The sequence below is a fragment of the Rhinatrema bivittatum genome, chromosome 8 (assembly GCF_901001135.1).
Source record: "Rhinatrema bivittatum chromosome 8, aRhiBiv1.1, whole genome shotgun sequence".
Lineage (NCBI taxonomy): Eukaryota > Metazoa > Chordata > Amphibia > Gymnophiona > Rhinatrematidae > Rhinatrema > Rhinatrema bivittatum.
The window spans coordinates 263,359,076-263,376,186 of record NC_042622.1 but is presented as its reverse complement, the minus strand read 5'-3'; the positions used below and the strand labels follow the sequence as shown (position 1 = coordinate 263,376,186).

At 46.4% G+C, this 17,111-nt stretch overlaps 1 protein-coding gene across 1 annotated transcript in view; it reads right to left on the bottom strand.

Annotated features, from left to right (window-relative positions):
- The window catches only part of LOC115098316 (adenylosuccinate synthetase isozyme 2-like), a 70,504-nt gene that overhangs the window by 31,179 nt on the left and 22,214 nt on the right, over window positions 1-17,111 (bottom strand). Inside the window, exons 2-5 of the mRNA XM_029614850.1 lie at window positions 10,213-10,315; window positions 3,303-3,371; window positions 2,764-2,814; window positions 2,564-2,630 (exon numbers count right to left, since the gene is read on the bottom strand). Of these exons, the coding sequence (XP_029470710.1) occupies window positions 2,564-2,630; window positions 2,764-2,814; window positions 3,303-3,371; window positions 10,213-10,315 (290 nt within the window). The remainder of the gene's footprint in view (window positions 1-2,563; window positions 2,631-2,763; window positions 2,815-3,302; window positions 3,372-10,212; window positions 10,316-17,111) is intronic.

Below are 17,111 nucleotides of genomic sequence, written 5' to 3'. Positions count from 1 at the left end.
GGGTCCCTCCCCCGAGGATGGCTGTTCAGCTTGTAGGGCCTCCCGGGGTTCCCCCCCCGCGGCCCGCGGCTGAGGAGAGAGCGGAGGCGGCTGGCCGCCATTATCCAACACCCTCCTCGTGGCCGCTCGAACTGTATCCAAAATGGCCGCCGTTCCCGCGCTGAGTGGGAACGGATCAGGGCCAGCAGCAACAGCACCCCCGGCGCGCGGCGGCGAACGGGACGAGCGGGAACGGCCGCTACGACCTCCCCCCGACGGTCCCTCGCCCCCGGCAAGACACCCAGAGCAAACGCCATCGCGCGAAACGCGCGTGCGCGCCGACCCGCACGCGCGGCAGGCCGAGCCGACCGGCATCGCGGGCACTGCAAGAAAATAAAATCGCCGCAGGAAACACGAAGCACGGGTCCCCCCCTCCCGAACGAGCTGCCGAGAAGAAAAGGGAGAGCCGGCGCGAAACAAAAAACAAGCTAAACTTTTTTTTTTTTTTTTTTACTACTCAGCCGCTGTCGCTGTCCAGGTGCTGATGTTCCCGCTCCACCGGGGTGAGTGAACCGGGCTCCCCGGTGTCACCCCGACACTGCTGCCTGGCAAGGCTGGGTCCGCGACCCACAGCAGCGGGCTCAACCAGGGGGGGATAGTCCCCTCAGGACCTTCCCAAACCCCCCTGGGAGACAACGCCGACGGGAGCTTCTCCTGCTAAAATAAAAAAACCTGTTCTTCCTCTCTTCTATCCTATTTATTTATCTTTTTTTTTTTTTTTTTTTTTTTTTTTAACTAACTAAAACCCCGCAGAGTACAGAGACTGTGGGTGGACCTGCCCCATCTGCTGGAGACAGAGTAAGACTGAGGGGCTGTGGGTGGCACCTTACTATATGTAGGGAGCCCGTCGAGTTTTGCTCTGTCTCCATCTGCTGGTGCGGAGTCACAACCCAGGTGTCTGGACTGATCCGGGTACGTACAGGGAACCCATGCTATAATTACACAATGTTGGGTTCCATATTAGGTGCTACCACCCAAGAAAGAGATCTAGGCATCATAGTGGATAACACATTGAAATTGTCGGTTCAGTGTCCTGCGGCAGTCAAAAAAGCAAACAGAATTGGAATTATTAGAAAGGGAATGGAGAATAAAACGGAAAATGTCATAATGCCTCTGTACTGCTCCATGGTGAGTCCGCACCTTGAATACTGTGTACAATTCTGGTCGCCGCATCTCAAAAAAGATATAATTGCGATGGAGAAGGTACAGAGAAGGGCAACCAAAATAATAAAGGGAATGGAACAGCTCCCCTATGAGGAAAGACTAAAGAGGTTAGGACTTTTCAGCTTGGAGAAGAGACGGCTGAGGGGGGATATGATAGAGGTGTTTAAAATCATGAGAGGTCTAGAACCGGGTAGATGTGAATTGGTTATTTACTCTTTCAGATAATAGAAAAACTAGGGGGCACTCCATGAAGTTAGCATGGGGCACATTTAAAACTAATCGGAGAAAGTTCTTTTTCACTCAACGCACAATTAAACTCTGGAATTTGTTGCCAGAGGATGTGGTTAGTGCAGTTAGTATAGCTGTGTTTAAAAAAGGATTGGATAAGTTCTTGAAGGAGAAGTCCATTACCTGCTATTAAGTTCACTTAGAGAATAGCCACTGCCATTAGCAATGGTTACATGGAATAGACTTAGTTTTTGGGTACTTGTCAGGTTCTTATGGCCTGGTTTGGCCTCTGTTGGAAACAGGATGCTGGGCTTGATGAACCCTTGGTCTGACCCAGCATGGCATGTTCTTATGCCTAAAACTTCCCTCCTTTTTTTCACTTGAGCTCAGCCTCCTGGCTGAGAGCATGATGAGGTCACTAGCTACAGGGGGGAAGAGGGCACAAGCCTTCATTGCCGAGCACTTCCTCGTCCTCTTTTCCGTTTTTTTTTTAGTCTATGCCTTATCAGGCTTCCAGGCTTAAAGCGCTCAATTGAGGGAGGGACCAAACAGATGTCAGCTCAGGAGCTGAAGTGGTGTGTCTGAATTTTCTCCTAATCTCTCTCTGTGTTTTGTTTTGTTTTTTATCACAAGCAATCCCAACAAGGGACATACATGTCCACCATCTGCTGGAGACGGAGAAAACTGGCAAGCTTTCTCCGACATTAGTGAGTCAGCTTTACTCCCTCTCCATCTGCCGATAGGAATGCATAACCCACTGGTGTGGATTGGCTTGCCTGAGTGCAGAGGAACTCATTTTTCTTTTAGCCAGGTTTTCTACTAAATTACTCCAGCAAAAAGATGCATCACTTAGTCTAAGTGTATTAACAAGGCAACCACAACTTAATACATCCCCATAATCATCAGAGACAATTATCAGAGACTCAAGGAATCAGAGACAGATAAAAGAAAGAGGCAGGAGAGCAAAGAATAGGGCAAAATGGGTGGGGGGCCATTGGGCAACTACCAGAGGTACTCCAAGTCTTCTCAGGGAGAAGAGGGGTCTCTGAGGGAGAGGAGGCGTCTCTGAGGGAGATGCTGTATACTGATTCCTTCACACATGCCTGCAATCTCTGCACACACGCCTGCATACTTTTTCCCAGCTTGCTGCTGCCGCTGCTGTTCCTGAATGCCATCAGCCGCCTGGTGGAAATCGAACACTGGAAGAGAGAGAAGAGGAGGGGAGAGGTAAGACCACGAAAGGTTGCTGTCCCTTTCCCTGGCTCCCGCAATCTCTGTCCAGCCACCAGGGGTGTCATGGCAGAGGAGAAGCTGCACAGCCATGTTACTCACCAATGTGAGCTCTGTCTGAGATGACGGTGCGAGACTCCCAGCCTTCCAGACCTGAGAAAAACAAAATGTCATTAGATTATCTGAAAATATCAAGATTAACTGAACCCAAAAAGGTGAACATAGAAATACCAACAATATGAAAAGATCTACCTATGCACAATTAAGATTAATCACCTCCATTTTGGTGCAGGTACATGAAACACTGTTGGGTGGCTATTTTCTCTTGAAGATGAGCACATTTTCAATGAAAGCTAAGTAATTTTATTTGCATTTTGAAAAATTTTCACAAAAAGAATTCTTCATGGATAAGACCAATGATTATAATAAAGGCGCAGTCTTTTCAAAGACTTTGTAAACTCTGTCAAATGAGCATCCCTGGCGTCTCCATATGATGGTCAAAGAATGAATATGTGTTACAAGTTTATGTAATCCATGCATAGGTGGATCTTTTCCTATTATTAGATTATCTGAGACACCTCGTGGTAGCCCTGTGCCAGAGGGCCCAAGTTCAAATATCAGGAGGTCAGGAGATCCCTCACCAGGTCCCTTTCTGCTGTTCCTCTCAGCTTCCTCAAAGAGTCCAGGCAAGTGAATCACCACCCCGTTCCCTGGGGAAGAGAGAAAGTCAGCATGAAACACCCAACATGTATCAGACAGCATTAGACAACCTCTCAACACAGTAATACACTAGATGACAGGAGAAAAAGACCAATTGGCACATCCATTCTGCCCAGTTATTCCCATTCACATGGCAAGGATATAACCCAGTGGCTAGCCACAGAAGCCTTATCATTTCTAGGATCTCTCTCCTTATCCAGGAAAGCTGTTGGTTCCATCATTTGTTTTCTACCATCCAGTGTAGATAAGCACACAAGGTCCCATACTTAATCCAACATCCAGGTCCTCTAACCCCCACCCCATGTTCCATCACTGAGCTCTGCAACAATCCAAACAGCTACCAAAATTAATGAACATACAGTTGTGCTCGTAGGTTTACCTACCCCCTAGCAGAACTTGTAAGATGTGTAGCATTTTAAGAAAACATGAGCGATTAGACAAAACACGTCTGTTATTTTTAATGTGCTTCAAATTGAACTATTTTATGCATCACAGATTAGCACACTTATTAAACAAACCAGAGCAATAAAGGAAATAGTAAAATAGTCATGTTCAAATGTTGCATACCCTTAGTTCTTAATATAGGGTATTGCCCCCTTTAGCATCAATGACAGCTTGAAGTCTTTTGTGATAGTCGTGAATGAGGCACTTTATTTTCTCATGTGGTAAAGCAGCCCATTCCTCTTGGCAAAAAGTCTCCAGATCTACTAAATTCTTTGGTTGTCTAGCATGAGCTGCATGTTTGAGTTCTCCCCAAAGTGGCTCAATGATGTTGAGATCAGGAGAATGTGATGGCCCCTCCAGAACCTTCACTTTCTTCTGCTGCAGCCACTGAAGGGTCGATTTGGCCTTATATTTAAGATCACTGTCATGTTGGAAAGTCCAAGTGCACCCCATGCAGAACTTCCTGAATGAATGCAAATTTTCCTCCAATATTTTCTGGTAAGATGTTGCATTCATCCTGCCATCAATTTTGACTAAATTCCCTGTTCCACTGTAGCTCACCACCCCCCCCCCCCCCCCCCAAAAAAAACCCCAGCAGAGATCCACCTACAAGCTTCATGGTAGGGATGGTGTTGACTCGTCTCCAAACATAGGGGTAGATTTTAAAAGAAGCGCGATCAGCCTACTTTTGCTTGCGCATCAGACTCAAGCAAAAGTACGCTGGATTTTAGTAGATACGCGCGGAGCCGCGCGTATCCACTAAAATCCCGGATCGGCGCGCGCAAGGCTATCGATTTTGTATAGCCTGCGCGCGCCGAGCCGCGCTGCCTCCCCCCGTTCCCTCCAAGGCCGCTCCGAAATCGGAGCGGCCTCGGAGGGAACTTTCCTTTGCCCTCCCCTCACCTTACCCTCCCTTCCCCTACCTAACCCACCCACCCGGCCCTGTCTACACCCCCCCCCTTACCTTTGTCGGGGGATTTACGCCTCCCGGAGGGAGACGTAAATCCCCGCGCGCCAGCGGGCCTGCTGCGCGCCGGGCCGCGACCTGGGGGCGGGTACGGAGGGCGCGGCCACGCCCCCGGGCCGTAGCCACGCCCCCGTACCCGCCCCCAAAACGCTGCCGACACGCCCCCGGAACGCCGCGACGACCGGGCCCGCCCCCCCGACACGCCCCCGACACGCCCCCCTCCGAGAACCCCGGGACTTACGCGAGTCCCGGGGCTCTGCGCGCGCCGGGAGGCCTATGTAAAATAGGCTTCCCGGCGCGCAGGGCCCTGCTCGCGTAAATCCGCCCGGTTTTGGGCGGATTTACGCGAGCAGGGCTCTGAAAATCCGCCCCATAGCGTTTATGGTTGTGACCTTAAAGTTCAATTTTGGTCTCATCACTCCAAATTAAATTGTTCCAGAAGTTTTGAGGCTTCTCTAGGTGCTGTTTGGTGTATTATAAGTGGGCTTTTTTGGCATTAGTGCAGCAATGGCTTTTTTCTGACTATTCTACCATGCAGCCCACTTTTGTTCAAGTATCTCCTTATTGTGCAGGCTGAATCACCCACACCACTTTGTTTCAGAGAAGTCTGTATTTCAGTAGAAGTTGCTTGTGGGTTTTTCTTTGCATCCCAACAAAATTTTCCTGGCAGTTGTGTCTGAAATAATTCTTGGTCTGGCTTGGTATTAACTTAACCCATAATTTTCCACTTCTTGATCAGAGCTTGAACAGTACTGATTGGTATTTTCAAATATTAGGATATCTTTTTATATCCTTTTCCTGATTTATGAAATTGAACTACTTTTGCTTGCAGATCCATTGACAGTTCTTTTGCTTTCCCCAGACTTCAGTAATCATCAAAGTCAGCATAGCCTTGGATGAAATGCACAAGGATTTCTCAAGAGCTAAGAAACTCATTGACTAGTTATACACAGACACTAATTACAGTCAAACAAGGCACACCTACCCTTCATTACCATCTCAATCTGTGTGTGTCAATTTGAGTGTATATTATCATCCCAAACAAGGGTATGTAAACTTTTGAACAGGTCTGCAAGACTGTCCAAAGAGATTGTAGAAAAGTTAAAAATCTTCGAGCAGAATGGAAACTTCAGCTGCTCCAATTTCAGTAATGTGACAGTTGCTCTATGAGCTACGCGATGGATTAAGCCCTGTGTTATGTTTTGTAAAGTGTGAACCCCTGGGCCGAGGTGAGAGATGTCTCCGCCCACAGGGAGGAGCCCTGTGAGCCTCACAGTCGGTAGGCGCAGCCTCAGCGATGTCAGACACAGCTGTAAATAGAGTTTTTATTGAGGAAAGAGAAAGGCACAACCCGCAGAGTGGGGAATGCAGTAAAGTGCAGTCTTGAGCAGAGAGGTATACCCAAAGGCAATACCTCAGATGTGAAGATCCGGTAGTGGCTTGCTGTAGTGGAGTAATACCTTAGACATGCAGATCCGGTAGTGGCCCACGGAGCGGGGTATGCCGGAGATGTGTCCCAGTGATGGTAATGAGAAGGTTGTCCGAGGTGCAGGAACCCCGATGAGTTTCCTGTAGCGGTGGTTCATGGCCACTACCTCAAAGGCTTGCTGTTACATTCAGCGGCTAACTGGTAGGCTGATGTCAGTGTAAGTGTATATAAGAGGTAATGTCAGTAAGATTATTAATCTGTCTCCATCTGCTGGTTGCTTTCATAATCCTCTTGTGATGGACTGGCCTGACTAGATGAAGGGGAATATCTCTTTATTGGTTTTGAACCCTGGTTCAGGCCAGAAATTATACCTTTTATTAAAGGGCACAACAGACATATTCCAGGATTGACTATTTATTTGTCGATAAGGGCTGTGTCAATCAGGTATCACTCCCATCTATTGAACCCATAACGTGGTCTGATCACAGTCCTATTACTATGAAATTACATATTGCTTCCTATGATAAGGGATTACGATTTTGGAAATTAAATGACAGTTTGCTGTAGGACGAAAGCTTTTGTCAACAACTTCAGAGAGATATACAGGAATATTTACGCATAAATGTATCTACCGGGACTTCTCCAGTGACCATCTGGGAATGCCTAAAGGTGGTTATTCGGGGTAAGCTAATCGCTAGAGGGTCCTATCTTAAGAAACAACGTAATAAGGATAAACAGGAGACACTCCAAAAACTGCAGAAATTGGGATACACTCACATTCTAACAGGAGATGGTCTGATTTTGGGTCAAATGGATAGGCTTCGATACCATCTCGAGGAATTAGATGCTGCACAAATAGCCCATAATTAGAAATTATTCAACAAACACACTACGAAGGAGGTAATAAGGCGGGAAGGCAACTCGCTAAAAAATTGAAAGCTAAAACAACTCTCAATACTATTGTAAAGCTGAAGGACGAATCTGGTCAGATGTTAACTTCCAACTCCGCCATTCGGGAACGATTTTTACGCTTTTACGCCGTAAATTGCCACTGCCATTAGCAATGGTTACATGGACTAGACTTAGTTTTTGGGTACTTGCCAGGTTCTTATGGCCTGGATTGGCCACTGTTGGAAACAAACAAGAGTGGGGATAGGGGGGTGCCCCCTATCCCCACTCTTGTTTGCCATTTTCCTCGATCCGTTCACACACAGGATTCGGAACAATGATCGCATACAAGGGATTACGGTGGGTGCTTTTAGGTCTACACTCTCACTATTCGCAGATGATATCCTGTTCACCATTACGGACCCCTATCAATCCTTGAAGGCGGTCACTGAGGCAATCACAAATTTCAGCCAGGTGTCTGGCTTTAAAATTAACATAGCACCGGACCTAGTAGCCCAGCTGAAAAAGGAGTTTCCATTTAATTGGGCTAAGTCTAAAATAAAATATCTGGGGATTTACACTGGCCAGGAGGCAGAACTATTTCAACTTAACTACCCACCACTGCTGGCCAAAATATACAAAGATCTCGAGGAATGGGACCGGTACCATATTTCCTGGTTAGGCCGTCTTGCTAATATAAAAATGAATATCATGTCCAGAATTCTTTACCTGCAACAAACCTTGCCCATTGTAGTTCCTGCTAATCTCTTAGACAAAAAGCAAAAACATATAAATACATTTTTGTGGAAGGGTAAGAGACCCAGAATAGCCAAGGCGACTCTGTATCTGCCTAAAAGCCAGGGTGGTTTGGGAATGCCACATTTATTGCATTATCAAGGTGCAGCACAACTGAAGGCGGCAGTTGATTGGCACAAATTACGACGGCAGAAGCAATTTCTTATGTTCATCCTCCCTATCACTGCGATATACAGTGGACCCTTGACTTACGAACTCAATTCGTTCGCGAGGGCTGGTTGTAACTCAAGTTGGTTGTAAGTCAAGACTATTTTCCCATAAGAAATAATGGAAATACCTATGTGTTCCGAACCTCCCAAAGCATCCCTTACCTAAACTTTTCATAATAAAAAAGGGGTGAACAATATGTCTAATTTACCAGAAACACCAATAATTTTCCTAGTGTACTCACCAAAAGTTATAAATTGTGCCTCGCCTTCCAGAAACAACAATTTCATAGTGTACTCACCATTCAAGTTGACATCTCTGGCTTGCAGGAAGGGAGGAGGGGGAGGATTCCCCCCCCCTCAGAGCACATCTCTGGCCCCCAAACACTCATTTCTCCCTCCCAGCATACTCCCTCCCCTCCTGATACCTTGCTGAGTGCTACACTCCCTTGCTGCTGCTGCACAGAAGCTTCCTTGATCACCAGTGATGCTGTTGCTTGCTGCAATGCCGTGCCGGGTCTGCCTACGTGCTCCTGTGAACATTTGCAGCTCTGGGTGTGCCTGAGATGGACAGGCCCCATCGGCAGCAGCAGCAGCCAATCACTGCAACAGCAGAGCAGAAGTCCCACTCACCAAGTGCAAAAAACCGCGATTGACAGGAAAAAATGCCCAATTAGAATCAACCACACGCACGAGCGGATACACATGGCCTTGGCTGGCATTCAGGTTGTAACTCAAGACTTTGGTTGTAACTCAAACTAAAATTTTGGTTGTAACCCAAGTTGTTCGTATGTCAGGCCAGTTGTAACTAGAGGGTCCACTGTAATTTGTACCCTGATATAGCACTGTCCTATTGGTTATCCTCCTTCCACCAGGTCTCTGTGATGCCAATTATGTCAATCTCATCATTTACTGCTATACACTCAACTCTCCCTTCTTACTTCTTAGACTTCTGGCATTGGCATACAGACATTTCAAAGTGTGTTTTTTGTTTGTATTAACAATCTGCTTTTCAACTGATAGGGATAATTTGGAAATCTTTAGCTCAGGTGACTGTTTACATATAGGCACATAGACTATGTTTGCTTTTATTGGAACCTCTCTGTTGAGATGCCCTAACTCTCCTGGTTTCATTAGTATCCTTCAAGGATACAGTCCTCCAAACCATGCACTGCTAAGGGACTGTCGATTTTCCCTCTTGTTCTAGTTTAAAAGCTGCTCTATCTTCTTTTTATAAGTTAGTGCCAGCAGCTTGGATCCATTCTGGTTAAGGTGGAGCCCATCCTTTCGGAAAAGTCTCCCCCTTCCCCAAAGTTTCCCCAGTTCCTTACAAAACCGAATCCCTCTTCCCTGCACCATTGTCTCATCCAAGCATTGAAACTCTGGAGCTCTGCCTGCCTCTGGGGACCTGCTCATGAAACAGGAAGCATTTCAGAGAATGCCACCATGGAAGTTCTTAAATTTGGCTTCCAGAACCTCTCTCCCACATTTTCCTATGTCGTTGGTGCCCACATGTACCACAACAGCCGGCTCCTCCCCAGCACTGTCTATAATCCTATCTAGGTGACGCGTGAGGTCCGCCACCTTCGCACCAGGTAGGTATGTTACCAGGCGGTCCCTCACGCCCACCAGCCACCCTGCTATCTACATTTCTAATAATTGAATCACCAACTATGATGGCCAACCTAACCCTTCCCTCCTGGGCAGTAACCCTGGGAGACTTGTCCTCAGTATGAGAGGACAATACATCACCTGGAGAGCAGGTCCTTGCTACAGGATCCCTTCCTGCTACACCAGGGTGATGTTCTCCAACTGGGAGACCTTTCTGATCCAAGGCAGCACTGGGGCTGCCAGACTGGATTTGGGACTTGGCTACTATGTCCCTGAAGGTCTCATCAATGTACCTCTCTGTCTGCCTCAGCTCCTCCAAGTCTGCCACTCTATCCTCCAGAGGTCGGACTTGTTCAGTGTGAGATAGTCTCTTAACATAACTTCCTTCCTTGAGAACAGAGACATAAGTATGGGTGTAGCAGGTGGGACTCAATTATGAAGATAAGGGCAGCGTAGAAGGGGGAGATGATAATGCTATGGGGGAAAGATGAGAGGAGATAGTGATATTGTCGATAGCAAAAAAGTCTCACCTATGAAGGAGATTGCATTCTTGTTCAGGACTCCACTGGGCAGAAGGTGGAAATCATATTCTACATTATCCACCACCACGGTGTGGCCAGCATTGTTCCCTCCCTGTCTTTCACAGAAAAAACATAATCAGTTTTGTTCAATTCACCACAATCAGGTTCCAACACCTTCCCATGCTTTCATGGGAAAAAAGCATCTGTAGAAGCAGGTTCCTGGGGCTGGTGAGCTGGGATCTGATGAGTGTCAATAGCAGATTGAACTGCTATTGACAGCTGTGAGAATACCAGCCAGGCGTATTTACAGGTTTCTCCCAGGCTGGGGGTAATACAGTATGTGGCGAAAGGGGCACATTTACTCAGCATCTCTCCCAGGATTGCGATAATAGTAGAGGAAGGAGCTATTTGTTGAAAGACTCTCCTGGATGAGGGTAATACTACAGAAAGGGAGCAATAATTCAAAATTTTTCCTCTGGGCTGGGTGCAAAAGTATTCCTTCAGGATTTCTCTCTGAAGTGGAAAGTATTTATTGAAGGATAAGGGTAATTACTGAGAGATGGGAGCATTTATAAAGGCTAACTCTGGGGATGGGGTATTAAGGGAGTATTTATGTGACGAGGGGACCCCCCCAGTGTGGGGGTATTTATTAGGAAAAATGGTATTTACAAGGGAAGGGGTATTTATGAGGGAATCTCTCTATGGTTAGGGTATTTCTTGAGAGATGGGTATTTAATGAGAGCTAGAGTATTTATGTAGATGTCTTCCTGGGAGAAGGATATTTATACAGCTATTTATGAAAGCATCTCAAGGTGGAAGTATTATGGAGTTATGGAAGAATCTCTCTAGGGCAGAGCTTTCCAAACTTTTCATGTTGGTGACACACTTTTTAGACAGACATAATTTCGTGACACAGTAATTCAGTCTACCAGCAAACCAGAAGTTAAAGGTTAAACGAACAAAATGTATTTCAACAATTTATGTATGTTTCCTTAAATATATACATAAATAAAATGTTTCACAACACAACCTATCTCATAATAAATATTTGCAGGCTTCCACTTCCTCCATGCTGATCTCGTACATTGTGAGATCGGCATAGAGAAAGTGCTACTCTTGCACATTCCCAAAGATTACATGTGCCAATCACTAAAAAGTAATTTATTTTTTTTTTACCTTTGCTGTCTGATCTTAGTTTTCTAATCGGTTGGTCACAGGCTTTTTTTTCCACCTTTCCTTTCTTGTTTTTTTGCCAATTCCTTTTACAGGGTCTTTTTTTCTATTTCTTTTCTCTCCATCTGTCTTCCCTCAAACACACAATCAGGTTCTCATTCTCACACACTATCTCACACATTCTCACACACACAGGCTCTCACTCACATGCAATCTCACACATCCACAGCTCTCACTCTCACATGCCTCTCTCTCATACATACATACTGTCTCTCTCATGCACATGCTGTCTCACTCTCACACACACAGGCTCTCTCACTCCTACATGCTCTCTTGCTCAAGCACAGGCTCTCACTGGCACATGCTGTCCCTCTGCACGGGTTGCCGAAGGATGGGCTCTTCAGAGGCCCTGATCTTCCCTGGCCGTGACATGGGATCTGCAGCGGCCCTGCTATCGGGTTTCCTCCTCTTCTCGGGCTGCCGCGACGTGGGATCCGCAGCGGCCCTGCTATCGGGTTTCCTCCTCTTCTCGGGCCGTCGCAACGTGGGATCCGCAACGGCCCATTAATGCTGCTCTTCTTCTGTACGCAGCAGATGCTCCTCCTCCTTCCTGCCCACGCGGCTCCGGCAACGTTTTTCTTCCAGGGCTGCACAGGCAGGAAGGAGGAGGAGTGAACGTGACCCTTTTCTTCGGGTCGTGGTGATGTAAGCTCCACCACTGCCCGCCGATCTTCCTGCTATAGTTCCCTGCTTCCGCCGGCCCTGTGGACCGGGCGACACACCTCCACACTACAGGCGACACACTAATGTGTCCCGACACACACTTTGGACAGCTCTGCTCTAGGGTGAGGGTACTGAGGGATGGAAAAATTGGTTCTTACCTGCAATTTTCTTTCCTTCAGTTCTACCAGACCAGTTCAGATGAATGGGATTTTCTCCCCTACTAATAGATGGAGAAAAAGAAAAGCTTTACTGTACTATTGGTACTTTAGTTACTGTGCCATCTGCAGTCTCTCAATATATCTGTAACCAAGCTAAAAAAAACTAACCTCCACCCTCCCACTATCGAGCAGGGGAAAGAAAACGTTATTGGTAAACACCAACGGTAGACTTGAACACCCCTCCAACTAAAGGATATGAATGCCAAAAATTCTGAATATATGCAGACTCACTCACTAGAGCGTTCTTCAGAAACAAAGAGTGGGATTCTGGACTGATCTTTTAGGATTCAAGGAAAGAAAATGAGCAGGTAAGAACCAATTTTTTCTTCCTCATCGTCTCCCATACCAGTCCAGATGAATGGGATGTACCCAAGCTTCTCTATACAAGGTTGGACCCGGAAAGATCCACTAGAAACACACTCTCACCAAACACCGTGGCATCTGGAGCCTATATGTCCAACCTATAATACTTGGAAAAAGTGTATCGAGAAAATCAATCCGCCGCCTTGAAAATCTCCTGCGGCAATACCAACTAACACTCTGCCCAAGATGCAGCTTGCGCGCTAGTAGACCTGAAGACCTACAGGAATCTGCAGGCCTTTACAAATGTAAACAGATGCTATCGCCTCCCCTAATCCATCTAGCAATAAATGCCTTTGATGCCTTCCCCCCTTGTTGCAACCACTGAATAACACAAAAAAATGATCTGACTTATGAAAGTCATTTGTGACTTTCAAATATCTCAGAAGGTCCTATGTAATTCAAGACAAGAAGCTCTCGAGATTGCACGGAAGAAAAATTAGAATCCAACTTCCTAAATGCAGGCAACTCAATTGATGTAAAGACGTAAGGAAGGAACCACCTTTGGTAAAAAGAACGGCACCATACAAATAGAAATCGTATCCTCCAAAAACTGAAGAAAAAGATCCCTACACAAGTCTGCAACTCCAAAATATACCTCGCTGAACAAATAGCTACCAAAAACACTGTTTTCAGCATAAGATCCTTTAAAAATGTCCTCCTTATTGGTTCAAAAGAGGGCCTATACAAGACCGTCAAAACTAAATTAAGCTTCCATGGTTGACCCGCATGCCGAATTGAGGAAGGCAAATGCTGCACCCCCATTAGAAGTCTCACCACATGCGGATGTGAAGCTAGAGAGGATTGGTGCATTTTCCCTCTATAACAGGACCACACAGCCACTTGCACCTTCAGAGAGTTTAAGACTAATCCCTTTTGCAAAAAGGAAAAAAAGTCACAGGAACTGAAGCGGAAAACTGCCTGACTCCTGACATCAGGACTTGAATAAATTCCAAATTTGCATGCATGCATGCCAAGAAAGTCAATGCCTTTATAGCTTGCAGCAAGGCTGTAATGACCTCTTCCTCCCTTTACCCTCAACCTTCTCCTCTCAAAAGCCAGACTGTGAGTCAAGAATATCAGACCCTGACATAGTAGACCAAGAATATGATTTAGTCATAAGGGTCCCTCTACCTTGAGATTTACCAAGTCCGCAAACTATGGATGCCTGGGCTACTCCAGTGCAACCATAATCACCCTTCCTCAATGCCTTTCTATGTGCCTGACTACCCTTCCTATTAGAGGCCAAGAAGGAAAAACATAAAGCAGGATCCCTTGAGGCAATAGCTGAAAGTGCCTAGACCCTCCGACCCTCAACTCTCTTCTTCAAGTGAAGAACCTTGGAGCCTTTGTATTCTGCTTCATCGCCATCAAATACAATTGGGGATTCCCGCGCGTGACCCTGATGAGAGATACAGCTTCCTCTGTTAACTCCTAATACCTGGGGTCTAGAGTATGTCTGCTAAAAATAAATCCACTTGCACATGCTCCATCCCCACAACGTGAGTCACTGACAAATTCTTTAGATGTCACGTCAACCAACAGAACAACATCCCCACTTCCAAGAAAATCACTAGGCTCTTGGTTCCTGTCTCTTTGTGTACGCCACTGCTATCACATTATCTGACAACACTCTCACTGCCTTGTCGTTGACTGACAGCTGAAAGAACATTAAGGCTTTCTGATCGCCCTCATCTCTAATCGAATGATGGACCAGGAGGTCTCCAACTCTGTCCACAAGCCCTGTACTGTCTGTTTCTGAAAAATGGCCCCCTAGTCACTGAGACTGGCATCTGTAGTCACTGTCACCCAGTCTGGAATTTTCAATTCCATTTCTCTGAACAAACTGGCCTGTGAGATCCACAGGAAAGACTTGATCTGACTTCCCCAAATAAAAGTAAACATGATCTTGAATTTCTGAATCTGAGGTCTCCAGCACGAACGAAGGGCTTTCTGTAAGTTTCATATAAGGAGATGCCAAGAAGGCCAAATCTGAACATAATCCCAGACTCTGGGAGATATCAATTGCAACAACTGATGGACCCACCCCAGCAATTTCAACCTTCTGTATGTTGTAAGAAACACCTTTGCCTGTATCTCTCTTGAAATGAGCCCCCAGATATTCCAAGTGCTGTGAAGGAGCTCGTTTGCGTTTGGCAAAATTTACCTCCCAGCCTAAGATCTGCAACAGAACTACCCTATGTACAGACCAATGACAAACAGGGTTAACACTAGGATTCCTTCCCTGCACAGAGCTGCTGCCACTATCATCTTGAAAAATGTACAAAAAGCCATTGCCAGCCAAAGTCGAGTGCTTGAAACTGAAAATTTCCCCATAGCACCACAAACCTAAGGTATCTTTGATGATCTCTCTGAATGGGAATGTGAAGATAAACCTCCAGCTGTCAAGATTCACAAGTTGTGGATCAGCCCTGTGAGCCGCAACACTAACCCTGACACCACTAGAACCATGTAGGCCCCAGCCCTGCTGGTGACTTTGAAGCCACTCCCTGATGCCATACTCCTGCTCCTCCCAGTGGTCCTCCTAAGTATATGAGCTTGGTGTCTCTTAAAGGGCCCTCGGTGGGAAATGCCCCACGGCGCCCTAGGATGACATCAATAGTTCTGCCCTATATAAGGGCTCCCAGGACCTGTCTGCCTCACCTTAGCAACGGGTGGTCCTACACTGCAGTGCATGTTTCCAGTGTTCCTGATTCCTGCGCCTTACCTTCCAGCCTTGCCCTGTCCAGTGTCTCCCATTTGTCTACAACCTCCCTTCACCTGATTCCCCGGATCTTGACCTCTTGCCTGGACCTAACCACAATTGCCTGCCACCTGGACCTGACCATTCTTATTAGCTGCCTGCCTTGAACTTGGCCTGTTCCTGATAGTCTGCTGCCTGCCCCGACCCCTTTGCATTCCCGTTATCTTCACCACCTTAGAGACCCGCCTAAGTCCTGCTGGCCATCAGAACCCAAGGGCTCAACCTGTGGGAAAGGTGACTGGGAAAGGTGAAGCACCAGACTGCCTCGCTACAGTGCGCGTTTGCCAACTGCCGGAATAGGCCATGTGGGTTCGTCCTTGAGGCTGCGCCAAGTATGCTGCAGCACAAAGGGTTCACACACCCACTATTCTTCACACCAATGGACCCAAGGAAATCCCCTTTCCTGACTACCATCATTACTGTGCACAGAGTTATAGTTTATGTATATCCCACCTATGCAACAGCCCTAGGCAGCTTACAAATAACATGCATAATAAAATAAAGTCACTTCACATTTAAAATATGGTAAAAAAAATAAGATCATGTAAAAGTGGGGCACCTGCAAAGATGAGTTAATCTTCTTGAAATAGAGAATGGGCCAAAACCTGCCCTCCTTTTTGGGTACCACGAAGTAAATGGCAATACCTTCCAGACCTCTTTTCCCCTCTGGAACGGGAACCACCACTTTAAAAAAAAAAAAAGAAAGACTGCACTGCAAACTTATTCTGCTTCCCCTGCAATATGGAACATCTTGCCCTGCATACCATCAAGGGGCTATCTTGAACACCAGTTCTCTCCCTCCATGCTACTCTTCGGACTAAAGGCCTCGCTTACCCTCTGTCATCACTGGGTGCGGATATTTTGGGAGTCTTCTAACACCAGAGGCGCATGCACGAAGAGCATGACAAAGGAGCCTGCTCCTTTTTCGCACTCCTTCATGCGTACAAAGTGTGTGTAAGGGGTCGAAGCAAGAATTTATCAGAGAAAGTAGTTTAACTGCTGCTTGCTTTTTTCTGGTTTGTGTGGGACATGCTATAGCGGGGTACAAATTATATCGCAATGACAGAGAGGAGCATCCGGGAGGCGGTGTGGCGCTTTATGTCCGGGATGGCATAGAGTCCAACAGGATAAACATCCTGCATGAGACTAAATACACAATCGAATCTTTATGGGTAAGAACATAAGAACATGCCATACTGGGTCAGACCAAGGGTCCATCAAGCCCAGCATCCTGTTTCCAACAGTGGCCAATCCAGGCCATAAGAACCTGGCAAGTACCCAAAAACTAAGTCTATTCCATGTAACCATTGCTAATGGCAGTGGCTATTCTCTAAGTGAACTTAATAGCAGGTAATGGACTTCTCCAAGAACTTATCCAATCCTTTTTTAAACCCAGCTATACTAACTGCACTAACCACATCCTCTGGCAACAAATTCCAGAGTTTAATTGTGCGTTGAGTAAAATAGAACTTTCTCCGATTAGTTTTAAATGTGCCCCATGCTAACTTCATGGAGTGCCCCTAGTCTTTCTACTATCCGAAAGAGTAAACAACCGATTCACATCTACCCGTTCTAGACCTCTCATGATTTTAAACACCTCTATCATATCCCCCCTCAGTCGTCTCTTCTCCAAGCTGAAAAGTCCTATAACCTCTTTAGTCTTTCCTCAT